General features: G+C 38.7%; 2 protein-coding genes across 2 annotated transcripts; one reads left to right on the top strand and one right to left on the bottom strand.

Moving 5' to 3' along the window:
- Positions 1-12,675: 12,675 nt before the first annotated feature.
- psma1 (proteasome 20S subunit alpha 1) lies at positions 12,676-16,351 on the top strand. Its single transcript, XM_003455414.5, has 10 exons — positions 12,676-12,801; positions 14,000-14,044; positions 14,129-14,230; positions 14,643-14,746; positions 14,842-14,930; positions 15,083-15,153; positions 15,289-15,418; positions 15,641-15,720; positions 15,857-15,961; positions 16,065-16,351. The coding sequence occupies exons 1-10, from the start codon at positions 12,799-12,801 to the stop codon at positions 16,125-16,127; spliced, it is 792 nt and encodes a 263-aa protein (XP_003455462.1). The 5' UTR covers positions 12,676-12,798; the 3' UTR covers positions 16,128-16,351.
- Positions 16,094-22,720, bottom strand: ric3b (RIC3 acetylcholine receptor chaperone b). Its single transcript, XM_005459952.4, has 6 exons — positions 22,465-22,720; positions 21,809-22,035; positions 21,413-21,491; positions 20,821-20,914; positions 19,982-20,112; positions 16,094-18,171 (listed from the first exon to the last, which is right to left on the bottom strand). Exons 1-6 carry the CDS (start codon positions 22,583-22,585, stop codon positions 17,687-17,689), a joined length of 1,137 nt encoding a protein of 378 aa, XP_005460009.1. The 5' UTR covers positions 22,586-22,720; the 3' UTR covers positions 16,094-17,686.
- Between the last annotated feature and the right edge of the window lie 264 nt (positions 22,721-22,984).

The following is a 22,984-nucleotide window of genomic DNA, read 5'->3' as shown; positions in this document are numbered from 1 at the left end:
AGTGCAACCATTATAGCTGCTTGAATACTCTGTATCTTAGGAAAGAGCAGAGTGACTCAGGCTGGTACCCTGTCAAAAGCTGGGCAGAGGCAAGCAGTTCCTCTGAAGTATCTTAAGGAAACTTGGCTCTCATCTTTGGAGTCATTTCAGATTCAATCACACTTGATCAACTTGGACTGCATCCCGTGGTATTTATAGAAAGTTAAACGTTATGCGGTTATAAAGCCTGGACGAAACCCAAGAATCTGCCATCGTTTCTGCCTCTGCAGCAAAGCTGAGAGTTGGAAATTTCCGGCTCTTAGTGTGGCTCAGAGATGCTTAAATTACAATGAAACTGAGGAAGAAAATCTTCACGAAGAGGAAACATAATATACGTTTAAATTGTGCTATTCTTTTGCAAGTTCAACTTGTACAGTCATTTCCAGGAAAGGTCTAAGTGATTACCTCTGTCTTGTACAATGTTTCTTTTGCCTGTTTTGCCTTATCTTTTTGATTTTTTTCAACATCTTCCATTACCACTTTTCTTTCTCTCACTTAGTTAGCGTGTGCCTTCTGTAGTCATCATCCCTTTAAAAAACTTGCTCTCATTTCCAGAGAAAAATACTGCAATTGTGGACCATTAAATTCCCGATCCACGAACTTGATCTTTCGCTTGTTATGTCACTCTCGTTGAGTTAAAAGAGTCTACCAGTTAATGGTTCAGTCGGCCTGACAATGAAATTAATATAGTGTGTTCAGCCCTTGCATTTTTTTCCCTCTGCCACCAGAAATGGGACAGTTTTTCCAATCAGTCAAATGCAGTTAAAAGCACCCTTCACTCGTAAAAGCCATTATTGTGACATGATGGATCCTGAAGCACAAGAGGCCATTAAGGGAGTTTAATGAATAGATTAGTAAGAGCAGCCAGGTGTCTCTAGAACAACACTTGATCACACGCCCACCGAAGTTCAAATTGTGGCATTGCCAGCTGGTGTGTGTATGAATACAAAATCGGATTTTTTTTTCTTTTTTCTTTTAGAAAAAATGTGATTTTTTTATTACAGCCTATTAAAATCTGGCACAGAAAGGCTGCACTGAAGATATAAACTACTGCTTAAAGATTTGGGATCATCCAGTAAATGTCATATTTTTGATCAAAGCTACTACTGCTTTCATTCACCGAATGAGCAAAGTGAACACGGAATATATCCAAGACATTGACAAGGTTGTAAGTAAGGATATTATTTTTATCTGTCACCCTGTCATATTGTTGAACTAATCTGAAAAAACTTTCCCTGATGCTCATTCAAGCGCTTTTCATAAGTTGGATTAGCTTGATGGGCCTTTCTCATACAGACGATCCTACAACAGCTCTGTGGGGTTTAGGTAACTGTGCTGGCCATTTCACTGTAGACAAAAACAAGCTGCTTGCTTCTTTTCTCAGTGGTTATTGTAAAGTTTGGAGCTGCGATTTGGGTCATTTTACAATGGTCAGAGGAAATTAGCTCCATGGGATATGGCATTGTAAAATCAAGTGACTTCCTTGCTCAAGATCCCATTTCTCATGTCAAAGTAACCTCAAACCATCACATGTCTCTAACATGCTTTACAGGTGGAAGTGACTCATCCTCCTCCTTATTTTTATGAGTCATTCATCTCACAAATGACCCCAAACCCTAGAACTTGGGTTAATTTGTCAATAATATAAACCTTTAAAGACTGAACCATGAAATAATTGCCAGAAATTTGCATATCCAAGTTCAAACTTGTATCTTATGTTTATTGAATGTTTTTTTGTTTTTGTTTTTTTGCAATTTATTGCTTAAAAATGTATCATGCAATTTATTTCTTTTTGGCTGGGGATCATACTGATGATCACAAAACTCCTGTTTGAAATACGATACACTTGGTTTTATTTATTATAATTTAAATTTTAGGACCCAAACCAATGCTCAAGACTCAAGCAAAAAAAAAGAATTATTATAAAAGCAGAAGAATTTTTAGCTGTGCTAACAGCTTTATGATTGTCTAATGATCAGTTAGACTTTTAACATGATAAACCTGCATTAAGTAACAGAATATAGCATGAACTCCTGTTGAACAGTTAATTTGTAACCCAATCAGAATATTTGATTTCTAGATTTTGAAAAATCTCCTGTCAAGTCTTGGCATGTGGGGAAAAAACATTCAAAGTATGATATTTCAAACACTACTTTTTTCTTCTTTTTCTCTAAAACGGTCCTGGAGTTTTTTCCAAAACATTGAGTTTAGGGTAAGGGTAGTTGTTTTTTATACATACAATATATATATATACACATATATATATATGTGTGTGTGTGTGTGTACATAAATTTTACTATTTGTTTATTTATAATATTCCCTTTGAATAGTTACAGATGTCTCTTTTCCTAAAAACATGAGCTTATTTCTAAGTGACCTTCTGAGTGGTCGTGTATAAATATGTCTAGACTTTAGTGGCTATTTCATTGGATTTCCAAAACAGCCAAGTCTAAAAGTCAAAAAGCATAAATATCAAACTGAGGTAACCTTTCCCTGTGACCCAGAATTCCTCTGCATCCAGATTCCTTCATATCTGGGAGTATTGATTTGCACGTCCCGCTGTCCTAATTTAACATCATGCTTTCTTCGCTGTAACCATACAACCATTACGTAATGCCAGGATTAATTCCAGCATCCGAGCTGATGACACGATCAAATACCAATGGTTCTCGAAGCACAGTCGATGCCTTTTTAGAGCAGCCTGTAATAACTTAAACTAGACACACGTGCCCACGCTAAACCAGAAGCTCTGACAGAAATTCCATGATAAGCACACAAATGTCACATCACATGAAATTTAAAGCTGGTGGATATTTCAATTAGTTTGACAGAACGATCTGATGACTTGCTGTCTTCAGTTGGCGGTTACATTGCACATTATTCTTCTAACTCCACACTCTTGGACTTTGTATATTGTGTACGAACCCATTCCTACTGACACCACCATCATTACTGATCACCATTACGTTCAATGATAAAGACATATTGTGTTCTTTTAGACTTGTAAAAAGGGAAATATATTTAGCAGTATACTTCTGTGTTTCTTTTCTTGCCTGTTTTTTAATATTTTTTGTCACATCTGTGTTGCTTTTTGTAGTCAACATAAAGCAAACCTGCACCAAGGCAGTTCACCCTCTGCGCAGTATTTACTTTTAAGGGAATAGCTTTGTATTTTCCAAAAAGTTGATTCTTCAGTGTTGTGTTTTGCGTTCTTTTTAAATCTACTTTATGATATTTTTTTTGTGCAGTAAAAACAACTGCAAAATGCAACCTTTTTTTAAATTAAATTTTATTTAAAAGCAAGCTCCTCAACAGAGGTAATAATTAATTTAATTTACAAGACTGTATAAAAATTCAAGTTTTGGATAAGCCTATCTGAGGAAAGTGGGAGCATTAAACCAGTTTGTCCTTACTCTGTTTAAAATGAAATAAAGTATATTTTAAATGGTAATAAGGACCCCAAAGTTAGGTCGCATGCGGTAGCTACTTTAGAAACCCTCCACACCTGAGTATTATTTTGCTTTAGTGGTACATATGGGATAAATATGTATTTTATAATCATTAATCATTTATTGCCACATAATTTGCACCTTCTCGGTTTACAATCTGGAAGTACGTTTCTTAATGAGTAGTGGATATAATTTAATCATAAACAAAGACTGAGCAAATAACAAGGAACAGGAAGACATGCATGACGTCAGCGTGAAACACTGAACTTTACATGAGTCAGAAATCAGACTGATGTATCACACAGCAGAGCGGCTTTCATGTCAAACCTTCGTCTACAGTGAAGTTCATCATTGTCTTGATAAAATCTGATCACTTGTGACAACAAAATGAAAAGTGTGACTCATAGTAAAGCTGAGTTGAAGGCTCATCCCAACTTCCTCCTGTTCATACTAATATCAAATTACGTGTCATCAGGAAAAAAGACTGACAGTCTGTGCAATTCAGATAAATCAATTAGATTTCAACTGATTGATATCAGCTTTCTTTTTCGTTTTAACCGCTTTCAAAAATAATTTGTGGATATGAAATAAATCAGCGTTGAGTTAATCGACACAAGACAATGTTCTCATCTCCAAAAGTGACTACTCACATTGCTTTTATTCCAAAGCTGGAGTGCTAGATGAGCAAATGCAATTAATGCTTAAATGTTTTCTGGAGAGCCAAAAGTAATGATTGGATGTCTCCGTTTTGTAGGCTTGGCATCATCAGATGTTTCCGCATTGACACTGACACGAGGTGACAAATGAACAAATGGTTCTGGTGCGTTCATTTTCAAGTTAACTCAGATGCTGTCATCATCAAAAGTCCAACATCTTTACAGTAAATGGCTGCGTTTCCTCAGAAATGTCACGTGATGACGAGAGACAGCGATGAGAAATCTTATAATTCTGCATACATGACCAACAATTTCTGTAATGTTTCATTTTTGGTTCAGTTAAACCAAAAGTTAGACTGAAATCCAAAGAGGAAGCATTAAGTAAGAGGGTGGCAATCAAGAGTTTATAGAGTCTGATCCAAAGCTGACTATTTTGGATCAGTCTGAGTTCTTCAAGTTTAGCTTCATATGACAGAGAAACCTTTTTAAGTATCCACAGACTGTGCTCAGTTGAGCCATACGGCTGGTAGCCCAGTTGCTTTGTGGGTAAAGTTGAGACAGTATGACGAAAACGTAGTAAGATTATTTGGAAATAACATTTAAACTGCACTCAGCTGTATGCCACCAGGACTCATGACATAGCCATACTGCAAGATAGGTGGGTTCTGAAGTTTTACAAGCATTCATCACCATAACTTGTAATCATAAAATAGCAGGGTTCCTGTCTCATCTGTAAATAAAAATTCAAAAATCCAAGCACAACCAGCAGGCACTGTGGAACTATTAAGAGCACAGATTGTATATAAAAGGCAGACATCACCTATCGGCTCGTGGACCTTTCGTTGTAAAACCTCATTTTTGCTCAGTATCAGAGCCACAAACATCCGTATTTAATCCAGATCTGCATCTACCTACTCTATCGTACTATAATAATTTATCCCACAATCACAAACATTTATACATTTGACGGTTCAAGTGAGCACCAAATCACAACCTTAAAATTGTATTCACCCTGTACACTTTTGTTGGCGTTTAGTGTGGGTGTCCTACGGTCGTTCAGTTTGTGTGTGTTCTGTTGTTGGTATGCTACGAATTTTAACAGTCAGCACAAAAAAAATCTATACAGTAATTTTCAGATGGTGCAGATGATTATTTAATAGAGTCGTCGAAATAAGCAACTGTAAAAATGATTAAAGTCTAGAAAATAGCAGAGCAGATGCAACAATGTGGGGATGAGAAGACAAAGTTCTGGTAAATGTACCTTCATTAAAATATTAGACCATGTGCTTAGTATAATGTAATTGTAATATATTTAATGACATAAATTTAAAACATTTAGATTGACCAATTAATCTAACCTCACTGTATACGTTATTTATTTTACATAAATATATTTAGAAAAATTAGATGATAACAGTTCATGTAAGTATCTCGTGTCACTGTGTAACAGAACCTCAGCATCACATTGACGGCATTTCTTGATAATTATTGTTTGTTGAGCTAACACTGAAAAGAAGATTTGTTTATAGTGCAGCGGTTTGCTTGGCCAGTACTTTTTAATACTGTTTAGTTTAGTATTTTAACATGAAATACTGGCTTATTTCTTTAACCTCCTAAGACCCGAACTCTTTCATGGCATGCATTTTTATTTTCTCTTTGCTATTTGCCTTTATAGTGTTCGTTAGAACACTATAAAGGCAAAACTGAGTAATGATGTGCAAAACTCTTTAATTGCTGTCTGAACAGAGCAGCATTTTTCCTGAGTACAAAAACAAAATGAGAAACAACAATTGTGCCCCTTTGAGCAAAATGGCTCATTTGAAAACCATTTGAAAGAGCAAAATTTAGTGTTGTGGTCTAGACAACCCAAAATGTGATGTCGCCATATGTGGACGCCAGGTCCTGGGAGGTTAAGGAAGCTTCAATTAGCTGAGCTACATTTTTTGGCACTTTTACTTTAGTGGTTAATTTTTCAGTCCTGGAGTCTTTGAGTCTTGATTGAGAGAGCTTCAGTACACAGCAGCATGTCAAATTGTTTCATTGGTTACAAGACAAATTTATTTTTATTGCAATCAAATTTTTCTCTAAGCCTAAAATGCATGTTTCCCAGGCACCTCTTTAAAAAAAAAAAAGAAGAAAAAAAAAACTACTTACACCTCCCATTATCTATTTTTTTTTTTTTTAAGTTTTTCAACTTGTCATCTTATACCTCCAACATCTATGAAAATTAACACATTAGCATCCTAGTTTGGTCTATTCCCATAAAAGAAGTTTATGAGTTGCTGCCCATTTGTCTGCATATCTGTCTGTCTCCCATGTACCAAGAGAATTTTAACTTCCAGAAACAAAACCCTGCTCAGTTTTAAAAAAGATGTGGGAAAGCATGTGGATCCTGCACTTTTACTTTATAATCCATTTACACAAGTAGTTTGTAGACAGACATGCAAGGCAACAATTATAGGGGCTCCCTATCCCCAAGGAAATCTCTTTAAGGGGGATGTCTCTCTGGTAATCCATCAAATATTCGTAAAGCTATTTCTCTTAAAACAAAAGTTTCTGACCAACAGACTGATCGCCTTTACAAAAATCAAAAGAAACACAAGTTTGATGGAAATTGAATAGTCATCACAAAAAGCCTGTGTTTCTATGCTACACTGTAACCAGCATAATCTAAAGCCTAATGTTGCAGATATAAGTCTAGGTTTCTAAGAGGTTGTTGCTAAGTTAACTTTACAATCACTGAACAGGGTTTAGAAGAGGCAGGTGCAAGTACATCAACTGCTAAATTTATACAACTAGTTAGACCACTCTCTGTGGCACTGTTTATATTTTATCACGGTGTAGACTACTTTTAAACAATAAACTCTTCATAAGAAGTTTTAAAACGTCTAATTGGTGAGCTGCTCAGACACAATCACAACATTAAAATGATGGATTCTAGTACTTGAGGACTGGTGTGGGTGCATTTCCTGGCATTAAAACAATAAAAAAGATGGATAGGAAAATCCTAATCACTGTATCCTTAATGGCAGAAATCAGCTTCTTCCAAGACTGCATTTCCTTCTTACAATGAGGAGTATTAATTACTATTTGAATTAAGCCAGTGTGTGTTTATGTAAGCCATACTGGCATCATGTTGCAATCTTGTCTGTATCCTCACTATATTTTTTTTCTGTGTGTGTTTCATGTTGGTCGCCTGTATGTTCTCACTCTTTGGTTGTGTCTGCCTGGGTGAGGCGTACCGCCCCTGCTCTGACTGCAATTCACTCTGCTCACCAGAGGCTTGTCACTAGCAGTGACACTGGCTCCACTTTCAGCCAGATTGTCCCGTCTGTGCCACTAAAAATCTTTTTTTTTTTTCATTTGCAGTTGGTTAAGATGAAGGCAGACTTAAAAATGACTAGTAATAACTAGCTCCACTGGGTAAAATTCACACCTATGTACACTGTGTGGTCAGTTACATGCTGTTAATTTTGCAAACGTAGCAATATCTTTTGTCTGCTATGAAACATGATAGGCTTGTGTAGTAAGTGGACGTAAGAAGGGATATGACTGAGATATGAATGTAAATCAGGGCTAGACTTTTTCCAGGTCCAAAGAGTACTGGGATTCAAAACTGCTTACAGTGCTGATCGCAAGGTCCTTTTTTATAACTGTTAGATTTTGTGCCTTATGTGTTTCTATTTTTACTTGCCTTATATGTTCCTCTCTCTGACTTTGTGTTTCTCAGTTGTTGTTTATGTGGTTACTTTCTTTTTTATTTTGAATTTTTGTGTGTGTCTTGTGGATTTTACTTCCTGTTTTTGTTCATTTTCACCCTTTTGTAATTGTCTCTCATCCTCTTTCACCTGTGTCTTGTTGTCTGTCACCACTCTAAAAATATAGTTTTGTCTTCGTCAGGAAATCTGTTTTTTTCTCTTTTCCTAAAATGAAAAAGCTTTTACCTTGATAGCAGGTTAATTTTGCCCTGTTGGAGGTTTTAGATATACGGTAATCGTTGCTGGCACTACTATTGGATCTTCATGATTCTTGGATTCCTGGCTAACCACAAGTGTCTTTGTAGTTTTGTGTGTGTGTGTGTGTGTGTGTGTGTGTGTGTGTGTGTGTGTGTGTGTGTGTCTGCGTGTCTGTGTGTGTGTGCCCACCCTATACACCTAAGAACAGATAGTGCTCCGCAGCATGCTGGTCACGACTCTCTCCACCCAGCTTTTCAGCTCCACCTCAGCCACCAGTCTGCTCATCCTCTATTCAACAGTCATGTTCCATCACTCAGACCCTCGCACTTTTCTCCTAAATCTACGCTAAACCGAGTTGAACCTTTGCTAATCTGAATCCAAGTCCAAAAATAGCTCAGCATGACATCAGGTGGCTTATAGCAAACCTGCTGCTGTCATATTTATTGTTATATTAGAGACACACGATGTGTGGCTTTACTTCATCACGTCTATTCGTAGGCACATAGAGTGAGCAAAGAGTCAGCCTATATAACTGCTGATATTATTAAGTGCCCATAATGTACAGCTTTTTTTTTTAGCCAGAAAAAAACGTCTTCAGCCATTTGCCGCTGAAATGCTGCATAAGTGCTTTCGTCAACACCAGGAAACTGACAGCACTGAGAAGGATCTCTGCAAGACTCCCTCCTCACCTCTTCTCACACACACATGCTCTGCTGGAAATCTTAAAGCCTATGACGACATGCAGATGAGAGCCATAAAACTTATCAGCAGGATAGGCTGCCGAGGCTTTTCTCTGTTTGCTCTGTGGCTGCAGACCCCTGACCTGTCTTGTCACTGGATAGCTGCCAGCTTAATGCAACATTGGCAGAGCTGCCACCTTTCCTACCAATTAGTCCGTCCATTTTCTGAGCTAAAACACATCGCTGACCTATTTTTAGCAACACAGGTTGGGAATTTGCGGAATTTTACACCAGTCAGGATAGAAATTATTACTATATATTATGTTTATATGTTTTATTATACATTATAGAAGTAATGTAAAATCCTCGGTGTGTCCTGCCAACAAAAGGAAAGACACAACATATTTTAAAAAAATCACTGGGTGCTAAAGTGATGATATAAACTAGAGATAGTAATTAACCATCATTTAAAATATATATATCTATATCTATATCTATCTATATATAGAGAGATAGATAGATATAGATATATATGAATGAGTAGAAGAATGGGTGTGCTTACACTTACCACCATGTGTGGGTCCACAGTGTGGCTTGGACCCATCACACAGTGACTCAGGCTGCTCTCCATTTGAAAAATTAAATGGGAGGTGGGGGGGGCACTTGGCAAAATAAAATGAGGCCCCCAGGAAAAAAAAAGAAAAAAACATGCTGAGCTAAGCACAGCTCCTACAATCTCAATCACAAAGGAGGAGGTTGGCGCACTGATGTAATGGCTGCCGCCATGCTGCTGCTGCCTTGGCAGGGGAGGAGAGCTCGTCAGCACAGTCCTACTAATTCAAACCCCCACCCCCACTCCCCACCCAACCCCATTCTGGATCAAGGGTACATCAGATATCATTAACAGAGAGAAAGAGAGAGAAAAAAAATGGGGGAACGGTGGCCAAGAATACAGCGAGACGCAGGGTATTGGACATAAGGCGTTCAGTGAGCATTTCTCTGGCTGCAGAGACACACATCATGGAAAGTGATAGAATCCCTTAGGGAAGAAAAAAAAATGTCCATGAGAGTTTCTGGAGCTGTGTGGAAAGCATGTGTATCACTGTGTCTATGCTAAACCCCACAAACCTGTCAGCATCTGTCCACCTGTAGAGCTGCTGCACAACCATGTGATATACATTTGAAAAAAGGAAAAAAGCATTTGAAAGCAGTGCTTTTCTCCCATATCTCCTATAGGATTGGATTTTAATAAGTTAAAAAAATACTTGAAAAGCTCATGAGATGATTTTAGAAAAAAGAAAAGTAAAACCATTCCTGCAAAGCTAAGTTGTAGTAGATTTTTTTTATATAAGATAATCCTGTAAATCCTTGTCCAATGTCTAATGATGCTCCCACATAAAACAGGATCGTTTTTTCATTTTCTTTTCTTTGACCTTCACGGACTGTTGGGTTTTAAGGCACAAGAACTATTTGGGTAACGGTTAACTTTAAGGAAAAAGAAAAATGGCGTTTATGTATTTTCTGGTCAGGATGTTGAGCTCCACTGCAGCTAAAGGTAACAACGCTTGTGAACGCTTTACAGCCACCTCTTTTTATACCCTCACCTAAATTTTAAACACAATATTTTCTGTCTCGCTGCTTTTGGGGCGAAAGACAGTCTCAAATCTTTTTTCTCGTAAATTAGCCATAATCTTTTTCTTTATTGGAAAGCAGCTGAAGTGGTGACAGCTAACAAACGTTACAATATATCACTTTTAAAGTAACAATCAGTAATAAAAATTAAGACAATAATTAGCTAAACTTTAACAGATATTTATACTGTTAAAAAACAATGAGACCTCAGTTTCCTTTGGCTTCAAACTCTGACCCATGTGCCATACCAGTGAGATGGGTCTCAGCTGTAATTTGTAATTTAATCTAGACCATTTAACCAAGTAGTCTTGGTGCCTAAACCTTAAAAAACAACTAGAGAAACTGAATTTAAACAGATAAAAAAAACAGGACACAAAGGTTAAACAGTCCTGCGAATTATGCCACTTCATCTGCCTGCTTGTATATGGTTGAACATTGTGTGGCTGATTATGTTATGCAAAAAATATTATTAATTATCACTTTATTCCATATTAACAGTAATTAACTATTAACTTGAGCCTAATAACTATCAATACCGTTCACTCATGATAGCTGTTACAAAGTATTTCCATTTTGGAAAATGGGCGATTTGTGTTTTACAGCAGAACAACACAAAGTATGAAATGCCCTCAGAGAAAAAGTCCAGTACAAACAATGGATCCGTGAGGATTTCTCTGAACGCCACATTTATTGACCAGCAATTTCTGGCTTTTACCCGTCTAATGGAACAGAAGCTGGGACTGTTTCTGTGGTGCTCAACAGAAAGCACACAGGATACAACCTCATTACCTGTTACCACTACACCACAGCAGAGGGACATTTTACTGGGCTCTAATAAGGAGCAGCGAAATGATTATATTAGTACAGTTTTTTTTTTTTAAAGATATGCCATCCTAGGGATTTACAGTTCAAAAATGGTGTGAGTGCCATTTTTTCAACTGCTAGCTGCTAAAATAGTGCTGAAAATTATGTTCATTCACATGTTTAAAGGATTAAAGGGGAATCCTGCCAGTTTTAAGAATTTTCTTTAAAGTACTCCAGTCTTTTCTGAGCATGGTGTTGCTTCTGTAAAGACAGAAATCAGCAAGAAAGGTACTGAGCTGGGGAGTAGCATCAGCAACTTCATCATAGATAACAAAAGGCTGCTGACTTAGTCAAACTGGGACTTCTCACATAAAATGTGTATTCTAAGACAGTGTAGTGGATATAATCTGCTTTACTTTCTACTTTGGTTTAGTCCTGTTTATTATTGTCTGTAAGGAGAGACAATTCATGCACTGCAGATGAAAAGTCATGGGTTATTATGGTTTCAGGAAACAGACAGGTATTGACTGGAGTGCTCTGTGACACAGAAATAATATATGTGAATAACTGAGATGGGTGGCCTTTACTAACACATGGACTTCTTCTGTCTTTGTAAAAAATTATTTTCAATTTTCACAAATGTTATATTACTACCTGTACTGTTTTGACCTTATAGTAAATAGTAAATGGAATCACACACATCTGGGAAAACTATGAATGTGGGCAAAAAAACAAAAAAAAAACCCTTCAAATCTAGCTGGTAAGGTTTTTCATCATTAAAGTGAGTGTGCCTTTAGCGAAGAAAAAGAAACGAAAGTAAAGATATCAAACAAGCACCTACTATTATGTCTATAGGACAATTTTATATTTTCTTCTGGATTTGTATGGAGAAACAGGTCTGCGACAGCAATAAGACAGCGTCCCCTACGCAGTGACGCCTCGGTTCCTTCTTCTAATTTACTGCTGCCGCCTAGTGTCCATGCTCAATCACTGCAACCAAGAGCTCACTCGTAGAAAAGAATATACAAAAACGGATTTCGTTAGTAAGCTAATGTACACGGCAAGATGGTTCATTAATTCGCACAGATCAGTTCATTCCACAAAGAGCTCTTGTGTTTTTTCCACAGTTTCAGTTTCTGCTTTCAGTTCACTTTTTCATATCCAAATGGGTTCTCTTTTCACGATCCTTCTTATGATTTAAGTAAAAAAAAAAATACATTGCAATTGATTAGTTTTGGATTTACCTTAACAAATTAAAACGGTTGTTTTATTTTGTCTTATTTGATTTTATAATATTTGCATATTTGCATTTGTAGAGGCAAGATTTAAAATACACTTCTATTTTATTAATTTTGTTTTTTTAGATATTTTGTGAGTGTTTGTGAATGCTTTTTTAAAAAATAAGAGATTGGACTGTTTTTTTGTTGTTGTTTTTTTTTTACATTACCAACCAAAAGTTCACTCAGTTGATCACTGATTTGAAATCGGGGTTCTGTTGGTTTCCCTGACGTCCTGTCAGGAAAATAAATCAAGTGAGGATCACTGCGCAGGCGGCGGGGACGAGGCACTTTCTTAAGCAGAGATGGTGCGTATGAATTAAATGTATAACTTTTTGGTCAGTTTCATATTATACATCAGACCCGAAGCCTAAATAAATGACACGGTATATTTTTACGTATAATATTTTCTCAAGAAATCCTGAAAGCAGGTCCACTTACTCCCACAATGCTAACATTAGCTGGCTAACTTTTGACTGCACTGTGAGTAAGCAAAACACTGCACTGCTAGCGTTAGCCGCACAGTGTTCAAAGAAACAGCCTTCACGTAGCCTATACTCAGCGCAGTCTGCCTAAGTAAATATTCAGTTAGCTCCTATTAAATGTTGTTAAAACATGATGAGTTAAATATTTGTTAGATGAATCGAGAATTGGAAGGCTAACGTTCAGCAGCTAGGCTGAGTTAGCATCATTGAAACTAGCGATGGAAGTAGAATGTCTTACTTTCGTTTTCCCTTAATCCACTTCACCGGCCTTTCGGCTTTAAAAGCTAGAAAAAGAGAAATAATTATTTTGTGCAGAAATGTATCACTGCGAAGGCTGTGATGATTCCGCAAGTCTCCTATAGTAAATGTTAGTGATGTTCTGTAAAGGTTACTTAGCTAATGACAGTTAGCCGTCATTAAATTCTAACATGTCAAACTTTTGTATGATGGGAGCGTTTCAGAGCGACATGGTGTATGAACATGAGTGCATAGCAATTGCAAATCATTCTTGTCCCCACAAGTTAATAAAAAAAAAATACATGACAGAAACAGGGTGAAATACACAAAATCCAACGTTTTAATTGTGACGCTGATGAGGCGATAAAAGCAGAAATCCCCATAACTTTTTTTTAACCAGCTCTTCGTGTCTGTTGTTATTTGGCTTGACGGACAATTGAAATCCATTTAGTATTTTATGATTGCCATTTACCATGCTCCCAGTATTTATGCTGCTGTCTGGTCCTAATCCAGTATTAAAGTCAGTTTGGTGTTTTGTGTTTCGAGCCAGTAAAGAGATGCGTGTTTATAAATAATTTAATCACGGTGGTAATTTAAAACCTGGCTCTGGAAAAGTCCAACCTGCAGACAGTCTCTTTTGTAGTTGCAGTCTTCAGTCCTTGAGAAACAGTAGCTAACCAAGAAAACTGCTTATAATGCAAGACAACTATGTAAGTTCAGCTCCTGTGTGTGATATTTTAATAACAGTCTTTTAAGTGACGGCTTGTTTTTTGTTTGTCTTTAGTTCCGCAACCAGTACGACAACGATGTGACCGTATGGAGCCCACAGGTAAGTCATGTCTTTCACTGACTAAGTGCATCATTAACACTTGATAGCATGATGAGTGAAATAAGTGTGTCCATCTGTGAACAGGGGCGTATTCATCAAATCGAGTATGCCATGGAGGCTGTGAAACAAGGGTCTGCAACTGTAGGGCTGAAATCCAGAACACATGCAGTCCTGGTGGCACTAAAGGTACAGTCATGCAGTGTTTGATGGTGATCTTATGACATTGCAGTTTTTTATGCCTTGGATAAATGCCAGAAAATTGGTCACTATACAGGCATTGTTCCTGATGCAGAAAAACAAGTCTGTAGGTTTTTATTTTTTAACACACTGTCACCAAGTATCTACACAATTATACTTCTTTCCTGAATATTTTGTGGGTCAGTAGTATGTTTCTGAGTGTCTCTAAACATATAAAAAGGATTTCCTTTGTGTCATCTTGCCTACTTGTCTTATTTATAGAAAAGGGGGGGGAAAAAGCCTGTTTCTTATAATAGGAAGTATATTAAAGTACAGCAGCCAAGAAAACCTGCAACAGGGTATTGGTGTCAAAGCACAATGACTGAATATCCACAACTGATGTGTCATGTTTCTCTTGCAGAGAGCCCAGTCTGAACTGGCGGCCCACCAGAAGAAGATCCTCCATGTTGACAACCACATTGGTATCTCCATTGCTGGACTGACTGCTGATGCCAGGCTGCTCTGGTAGGTAACAGTGACGCTGATGGTGCAGACTAAGTCGCTCATGATTATAGTACATAATATTCTTAAATACAATTCCTACACCTTCTCTCCCACAGTAACTTCATGCGTCAGGAGTGCTTGGACTCCAGATTTGTCTTCGACAGGCCCCTCCCAACGTCACGTCTTGTCACTCTTGTTGGCAGCAGTATCCTCTCTACTGTTATCAGTTATACTAATATATGTTATAGCATGTGTTTCCTGTGTGAGTGAGAGAAACTAGACTGTTTTCTGGTTGTCTTCATGAGAGGATTAAAAAAAAAAAAAAGTGAGTCACATGATTCTTGACTTAAACTGCAGAAACCCAAATCCCAACACAGAGATATGGAAGAAGGCCCTACGGTGTTGGACTCCTTATTGCTGGTTATGATGTGAGTTTGTTTCACGCCCGCTCTTTGTTAAATATCTGCCTGGATTCATGCATGTATAGCATTATCTGCAGCTGAAAGACTATAAAGGTTTCAGTAGTCAGTGCAGTTGATATTTATTTGTTTTGTGTCAAACAGGACATGGGACCTCACATCTTCCAGACCTGCCCGTCAGCAAACTACTTTGACTGTAAAGCCATGTCCATCGGAGCGCGTTCCCAGTCTGCACGCACCTACCTGGAGAGATGCATGGATAAATTCTCTGACTGTAAGATCCATTTTTTAATTTTTAACCTTCTCAGAAGCATTTACATTTAAAGCAGTTTAAACTGCAAATGAACACTTATCCTGTTGTATTGTTAAATAACTAATGTAATTTGGCCATGAGCATCTTGAGGCACTTTGGGACATGTTGAAATATTTTAGTCATCAATGCAGTTTTACAATATAAACGTGAATGGTCACACTGACATGTGGGTTTTGTTGTCAGGTAACCTGAATGAACTGGTCCAGCATGGCCTCCGTGCTCTCAGAGAAACCCTCCCTACTGAGCAGGACCTCACTACCAAGGTACCCCAGCTCCCGCCACACCCACCTGATACGGCACCTTCTTACACACTCAGCTAGCACAAATCTTGCCTTTAATGAGACATGAGCTTGTGCAGCACAGAGGCAGTTTCTCAGCACTGTGCCCTTTTTCTTTCAGAATGTTTCCATCGGCATTGTCGGGAAAGACATGGAGTTCATCATTTATGACGATGACGATGTTGCCCCATTCCTGGAAGGGCTAGAGGAGAGGCCACAAAGAAAGGTACTGCAAAGGTTTATCCAGTCCAGCTCTGGAGAAACATTTCCTTGTCACTTCATGATAGTATACTATCTAAGATGAAACTGAAAAAATAATTGTGTTTCAGGTTGCCCAGCCTGCAGATGAACCTGCTCCTGCAGAGGCCTCTGATGAGCCAATGGAGCACTGAGGCAGCATGCCAAACAGTGGTCTGCTTCCTGTAGATCCCAGACAACCACATGATACTTAATTCAAGTCAACAGAGAAATATTTAGAGGGGGAAGATGTTGTGATGTGCCACTTGCTAAACTGTTAATCCAAAATATTCTCTGCTAACATCAAACAATGTGATGTTGCTTTTGTATGGTTAAATTGTACCATGATACAAGTAATAAACTCCTTTTTGTTTTTGAATGCTGCTTCTGCTGCTCTCCATATTATTAGCTGACTCATGGCAAGTGTCGATACTTCGATTAACATTGCAGGCATCACAGAAGAGTCTGACTCAGTGCCATAAAGTAGATACTATAAAACTAAACGGCATAGTTTGACGACCAGATTATACAGGAAAGTGTGTGTGAAACATCTTCACAGCATGTTAATCACTGATGTGAATTCTCAGGTGCTTTTACTCACAGTAGGTTTGTTTAGAAGACACTTCTTCATATTAAACACTGAGGAGAAGAGGACTCGGCTAACTCCTGTCTAATTAAAAACCCGAGTTTTGTTCATTCTTAAATTAAGAATAGTGTCATTTATTGCATTTGCTCACACAAAGGAATCCAAGAGCACAGTAGGAAAACTGTCAAACAAAATTTAAAATGACGGCAGTTTAATGGTAGTGTTTCATTGCTGACAAAGGTGAGAAGAGGCACAAACATCCCAATATTGTCCACTAGGTATTAAGACAATTTGCATTCCCATTTGGGGTCTGATTCAGTCTTACTTGCTCTTTTTATTTTTTTTATTTTAGATACACTTCATCTTCCAGTACCAGATGTAATAACATTAGGTCCCCTTAGAGCAGGGGTGTCAAACTCAAATACACAGTGGGCCAAAATTCAAAACTGGAACAAAGTCGCGGGCCAACATTAATATTTATTGAAAAAAAATCTTCCTCCAGATATAAGAATGAATCTTTTCTTATGGACTCAAACAAGTTTTGCTGAAAAACTGAATATGGAACAAGCAAAGCTTAATACTAAACAATATATATATTAGCTGTATAATACCAGTAGGCCAGCATTAATAGTAATTTGGTATGGCTTCGCGGGCCAAATGTAATTAGGCTGCGGGCCAAATTTGGCCCGCGGGCCAGAGTTTGACACCTATGCCTTAGAGGAACAGAAACTGATGCCTTCTGACCTTCGTGACAGATCTAACAAACGGTTTTGTGTGCATACTCTCCACCTTTTCAGCACATCACCAGAAATCCTGGAAGCGTGTTATGTTCAAATGTTAAAAAATCTGATGAATTTGTGCATGCAGACGGGTAATACTGTATTAGATAATAAGGGTTTTATAAACTTTTCAGCCACTGGATCAAGCTGATATTACTGATATAAAATATGCCCTGTTCACGTCTTTTCTCATGTATTCCCTTCAAGTAAATTTAAGCAAGGCTGGAGAAACTGTCATGCTATCACCAGCTTTCATGTTATTCCCAATCTGATGAGTACAGACTAAAAACCCCATCTGCCCCCACAAACCAGACCCCGGCTCAAGTTGACTGTGTCTGAATCGCGTTGGTCAGTTTGTGTCTTTCTTTGCTCTCCTCCTCTTGTTTCTGCGCCTGACCAAGCTGCAGGCCGTTTCTGAGTCCGCTGGTTGCGCCAGGTCCTCAATCTTCTCCTGCTCCAATACGGATGTCATCCTCAGCGTGAGCTCCAGCTCTTTCAGGACTCCAACCATTTCCTCCTCTGGGACGCCCAGATCAATCTGACCCAGTTCCTTTCTGTGTTCATGCATGTCCTCCTCCTCAGTTTTCCCTAAATCACTCTCTAACCCTACATCCTCTCTACTTGCTGCTGTCAGATCAGATTCTCTCGCAGCTCTTTTGCTCAGATCTTCTGCTTCCTCGACCACGTCTCCACCTGTGACGTCTGCAGGGAGGTTTTCGAGCAGGTCGGCCCCGTCGCCTTCTGTTCTCTCTGCCTCTGTCTGTGGACTGTGGTGGTGCTCCTTACAACAGCAGTGGGAATGTTCCCAGTATGGATGAGGCTCCTCTGGATAATCTGTGGAAAGTTTTCAGAAATGCATCCCCTCATTATTGGTCGCTATTTTTTTGAAATGTGTGTCTGTTTGACTGTTAATGTGGATCAAAAATACAGCAGTTAGCACAGGATAATCTATATCTGTCTATCTTGCCTTCAGTATTGCAGCTTTACTTTGTAACTGAAATTTACATAAAAGCTTAATTTTAAGCAAAGAAAAAAACTATTTAGTAAAATCATCTGAAATCCTATGAAACATTTTCCGACATACAGGGAATCGCTGACTTCACTTCATCCTGGTGCAGTGTAAAGTTAGTTGGTGAAAGAGAGACTTTACTGACAGAAAGGCAAATAATTATAAGCAGTGCCTTGTTGCTTGGGAGAACTTTGAAAAAAAAACTTGGAAATCACACAAAAGTCTGGTCTGAATTTGTTCTTTTTTGTGCATAAACCACAACCTTAAGTAACTGTTTTCATTGTTGCAGAGCTCTCCAAGGGTGTGTTAAATGTACAGTTAATTTGATGCTTTGGTCAATAAAGAATCTAAAATCAAAGAAATAAAGGAGCAATTATCAACTTCTTCAGATGCAAATGTATCAAAATGATTTAGTCAGTCCTTAGTAAACTAAGGACTGACTATTAGGTGGAAGTCGTCGCTCCAGTCCTTCCTTTTGTGTCACTCCACCCTGACTCACATATTGTTGTGGTCAGATATACATCAATATGATTTGAATGCTAATCAAAGCAAAGAAAGATCAAAATGTTTTAATTACTTTACGCCATTGTTTTAAATACTCTCTGCTGTCTGCAGCACATGTGGCTGGAAAGTGAAAAACAACCACTGCATCATTTTGTATGTTTGCATGAATTTATAAAGACAAACTGCTGATATATAGAGTCTGGAGTTTCTCACTCTAAAAATCATCAGCCCTAAAGCTCCAGTATCAGTCTGGCTTTAGTCCACACACACACACACACACACAGCAGTGGGTCTCCTGACTTCACTTCAGTCATTTTTTTTTTGGATTTAATGGGACTGCAGCTGGAGTTAAACACTGACCAGAGACCAGAGAACTGAGTATGAAAACAAAAAAGTAATTCAGAACCACAGCACAGGAAATGGATATATCAAAGTGTAGAAAGTTCTGAAGAAGAAATAAACTATCAAGGACTTAAAACCAAACACAGATCGCTCGTGTTCTGGCTGGATCATTTTATTCTTTACTTTGGTAAAAACTGCCTTTTGCTTGCTGACCAAAAATAATCATCATGATAGGAGGTGCAATCACAGCGTTCTGTGACTCTGCCTAAAAAAATATTCATTTTTATAAGTGGACGATTTCCCCTTTGTAGGCAGTCTCCTTGGGACAGTGCTGCACTCCACTTAACACAACTTCCAGAAGTTGTAGCGAGCCAAAAGTGGCTATTCTTACATGTGGTAAGAATAGCACTTCTAATACTGACTTGAATAATGAAAACATCACTGTATGAAATACAATCAACAGCCTGGCTGACGACAGAAAAATCCTTTAAGCTGAAAGAATCTTAAAACAGCACCAGCTAAGAGAGCGCAGCTGTGTAAGTATCACAGTTTATACTTGAAAAGCAGAACTACAGAGGCCGTCCTGTGAATTCGGCAAAAACACAAAGACAAGCCAAAAAGGATGTGGAGGAAGTAACTGACAGCAAATGAACCTGTACCCAAGTGATGAACAGTTACAAGTGTGAAATCAAAGAGGATCACTTTCTTTTACAGCTGGAACAGAAAGAATTTAGTTAATAAAACATTAAAATCTGATATAAACATTTTCCTGTGGGTAAAATCTTTTACCTTTCCAGTCATCCTGGGGCTTCTTCTCTGGAGCCATTCCCTCCACCAGCTGACCCTCCTGCATCATCTGTGTTATCTCCGTCAACTGCTGAAGGAGGCTCTCCTCCTGGTCTGCCATCACACCCTTCACCCTGCACACAGGAAAACAGAAAAGTTTAAGCTTTGAATGAATATATTCTGTCCATACAGCAATGAGAGAACTAAACACAGGAGAAAGTCACCTGTACAGTCCTGTCTTAAGTTTACCACTGAACATCTAAAGGTTTCAGAGAAGGCTTGGGAGAGAGTGCTGTGGTCAGATGAGCCCAAAATCGAGCTCTTTGGCATCAACTCGACACGCTTGGTTTGGAGGAAGAAAAATGCTGAGTATGACCCAAAGAACCGCATCCCCACTGTCAAGCATGGAGGTGGAAATATTATGTTTTGGGGCTGTTTTCCTCCTAAAGGTCCAGAATGACTTCACTGCACCGAGGGGCCAATAAGTAAACAAGAAACCTCCTGTGCTTGCCAACATGGGATTCTCCACCAGGTACTGGGTTGTGTCTTGCTTGGTGATCAAATTCTTATGTCACTCAGTGACACGCAAATCAATTTCTAACTTTTATGTGATGTTTTTTTGTTGATATTGTCTCTCTCATTAAAATAAAAGTACCATAAAAATTAGAGACTGTTCATTTCTTTGTAAGTGAGCAAACCTACAGATTCACCAGGGGGGCAAATAATTATACCCCACACTGTATCTCTTCTGTGGAAGAGATTGTGGATGCATGGAATTAAAATAACAAACAAGCTCGAGGGCTTTTGCAATTTTTTGTCTTCAGTAAAAGGCGTGCAGTCACCTGTTAGGACTGTGATGGGCTTTGGAAACAATCTTCTCCATCACCAGCTCTGTCTCCCTCAGCTTCTCCTGCAGCTGGGCAAGCTGGAAATCAGCTGGAGGGCCAAGAAAGGACAAAGTCAGGAGAAAGGGTCACAGTACGTTTAAATTATGCAGATAATATAGATCAATGCACTGATGCACAGGCAGTCAGAATCATTTGAACAATGTACAGTTGTATTGTATTTTCTTTTTTACAACCTTGGGATTTTTCTTATTAGGTTAATGCACCAAAGATAAACACAAATGCTTTCTGAGAGCGAGTGACTTAATGCAAGTAAACAGCTTTAATAATGATTAAAGCTTGATGCTGACGCTGGAAACCAAAAAAGGGGAAATTCTGTTTCTGCAACTTTATTACCACTACATAAAATGACAACGATCATTATACACGCTCTTCAGACAATAATGAGCACAACAGTGATAATATGTGGCTCCTGCAGCGCTTCCATCAGAAAATAACATTAGATTCATTTAGCAGCTTAGTTACAAAAGCAAAAACGATGGGAAAGTGAGTGATTAAAAGCTGCTAAATGAGAGTGCGTAAAACTTACTGATCTTTCTCTTGAGGTTCTCTGAGCGTGATGCAGGGAACCTCCCCTCTGCTGGCTTGCTGCTCCCTTTAGACGTGATCTAGCAGAGAGAGAATCAGGATTAAAACTCTTAAAGAAACAACACAGCAAATCCCACAACCCAACAGGGAAGTGTGTGTTTGACTTCATGCTTTATAACAAACAACACCAGTCCTTTGCAGAAAAGACTGTGAACACTTTTCACTTCTTTATGGTTTCATTTTTACTTGACATTAAAATACTTTGACTTGTGCAATTTAGTGTAAACGATGAGAGATGTTTAATTACAGCTGCTACATGAAAGCTAGTCTTTACTTCAGTAAAGAGCTTTTAGGTACATCTCATGCCGTTTCTTCTCGCCAGCTGCTAGTACTTCACCTTAAAGAGTATGTAGAGGATGTAGAGCAAGATCCCGAAGCCATACACAGGGATGATCTGTCCTGCCAGGTTGGATTTGCCTCCAGCTCCCGCCCCTGTTCCTGCTCCCTTGCCTCTGCCTATGGCCTCTGTGTTGTGGGCCCTGGAGGCTCCGGACCCCGCGGCTCTCTGACCTCTGCTCTCTGGAGCCATCTGACGGTGCAACATTGGAGGGAACCGTCCTGAACCTGCAGTGAGGAGCCAAATGGGAATCACTGCCACTGAAATAATCTTACTGTTGAAAGGCATTTTATTGTCTGATTTTTTTAAGTAATGCATTTTTTATTTCGCAGGTGTGCTAACAGATTCTCTTTTTTTTTTTTCAAATATAACCCCTTTAAATACAAAGCAGTTCATTTATTATACACGTATAACGGTAGATAGTGTCTTGTGTGTGTTTGGCGCCCTCGCCAGGGAGGAAAATGCTACTACAACTAAAGTGATGCATAAATGATGAAGAACACATATTTAGGATTGAAATACTAACAAAAGAAATAGCATAACACAATTTAAAAATCTAATAAATTAAGATATTCATCCTTATATAAAAAAAAATCAACCATATGGACCGCAGGGGCAACCTGACCAGTAAAGAAAAGCCGTGAAATGCGACGTACCCTCCGGCCGCTCGGCAGCATCCTTCCTCCCCCGGGATAACAGCATTTTAGGAAGCAGCAACGCGACGCACAGCACGAGGCACGTCGCGAGGGTCACCTTCTGAAAGGTTGACATCGCCATACCGACAGGTGAGCAGTCACCTTCCTAACAGAAATAACGACGATATTGTGTCAGATTTGCGGAGAGGACGCCGACGAAGACTGGAGTGTGGTGAACTTCCTTGTTGGCTGGAGGAACGGAAGTGCTCGGGAGCTGTAGTTACAGAGTTTCGCCGTTGGGTGGCGCCAAATGATCGAAAGAGTGTTTTTAATGTCCCTGGCTGGTCATGGAAAGATTTTGTGTGTCTCTGTGTGTGTATCACTTTATAATGAGCTTTATCATGAGCTGTATGAGCTGGCCATAAGAGTTCATTTCAGACACAGGGGGCACTCCTTACACTGACATTCATGAAAACATAGAGTTTCTAATAAAAGCGCCATTATATCGAATTAATATCTGTTCATCATCACATTAAGTCAT

The sequence above is a fragment of the Oreochromis niloticus genome, linkage group LG7 (assembly GCF_001858045.2).
Source record: "Oreochromis niloticus isolate F11D_XX linkage group LG7, O_niloticus_UMD_NMBU, whole genome shotgun sequence".
NCBI classification, from domain to species: domain Eukaryota; kingdom Metazoa; phylum Chordata; class Actinopteri; order Cichliformes; family Cichlidae; genus Oreochromis; species Oreochromis niloticus.
Note: the sequence above shows the minus strand (reverse complement) of the source record. Positions and strands in the feature narration are given on the sequence as shown.

What these genes read in the sequence shown, in the direction of transcription:
- psma1 (XM_003455414.5), top strand. An exon ending in TGACCGTATGGAGCCCACAG is followed by an intron (nt 14,045 to 14,128) that starts GTAAGTCATGTC and finishes ATCTGTGAACAG; the next exon opens with GGGCGTATTCATCAAATCGA. An exon ending in GCTGATGCCAGGCTGCTCTG is followed by an intron (nt 14,747 to 14,841) that starts GTAGGTAACAGT and finishes TCTCTCCCACAG; the next exon opens with TAACTTCATGCGTCAGGAGT.
- ric3b (XM_005459952.4), bottom strand. Translation starts at nt 22,585, where the DNA reads ATGGCGATGTCAACCTTTCAGAAGGTGACCCTCGCGACGTGCCTCGTG. An exon ending in TGCTGCCGAGCGGCCGGAGG is followed by an intron (nt 22,036 to 22,464) that starts GTACGTCGCATT and finishes TCCTCACTGCAG; the next exon opens with GTTCAGGACGGTTCCCTCCA. An exon ending in GAACCTCAAGAGAAAGATCA is followed by an intron (nt 20,915 to 21,412) that starts GTAAGTTTTACG and finishes TTGGCCCTCCAG; the next exon opens with CTGATTTCCAGCTTGCCCAG.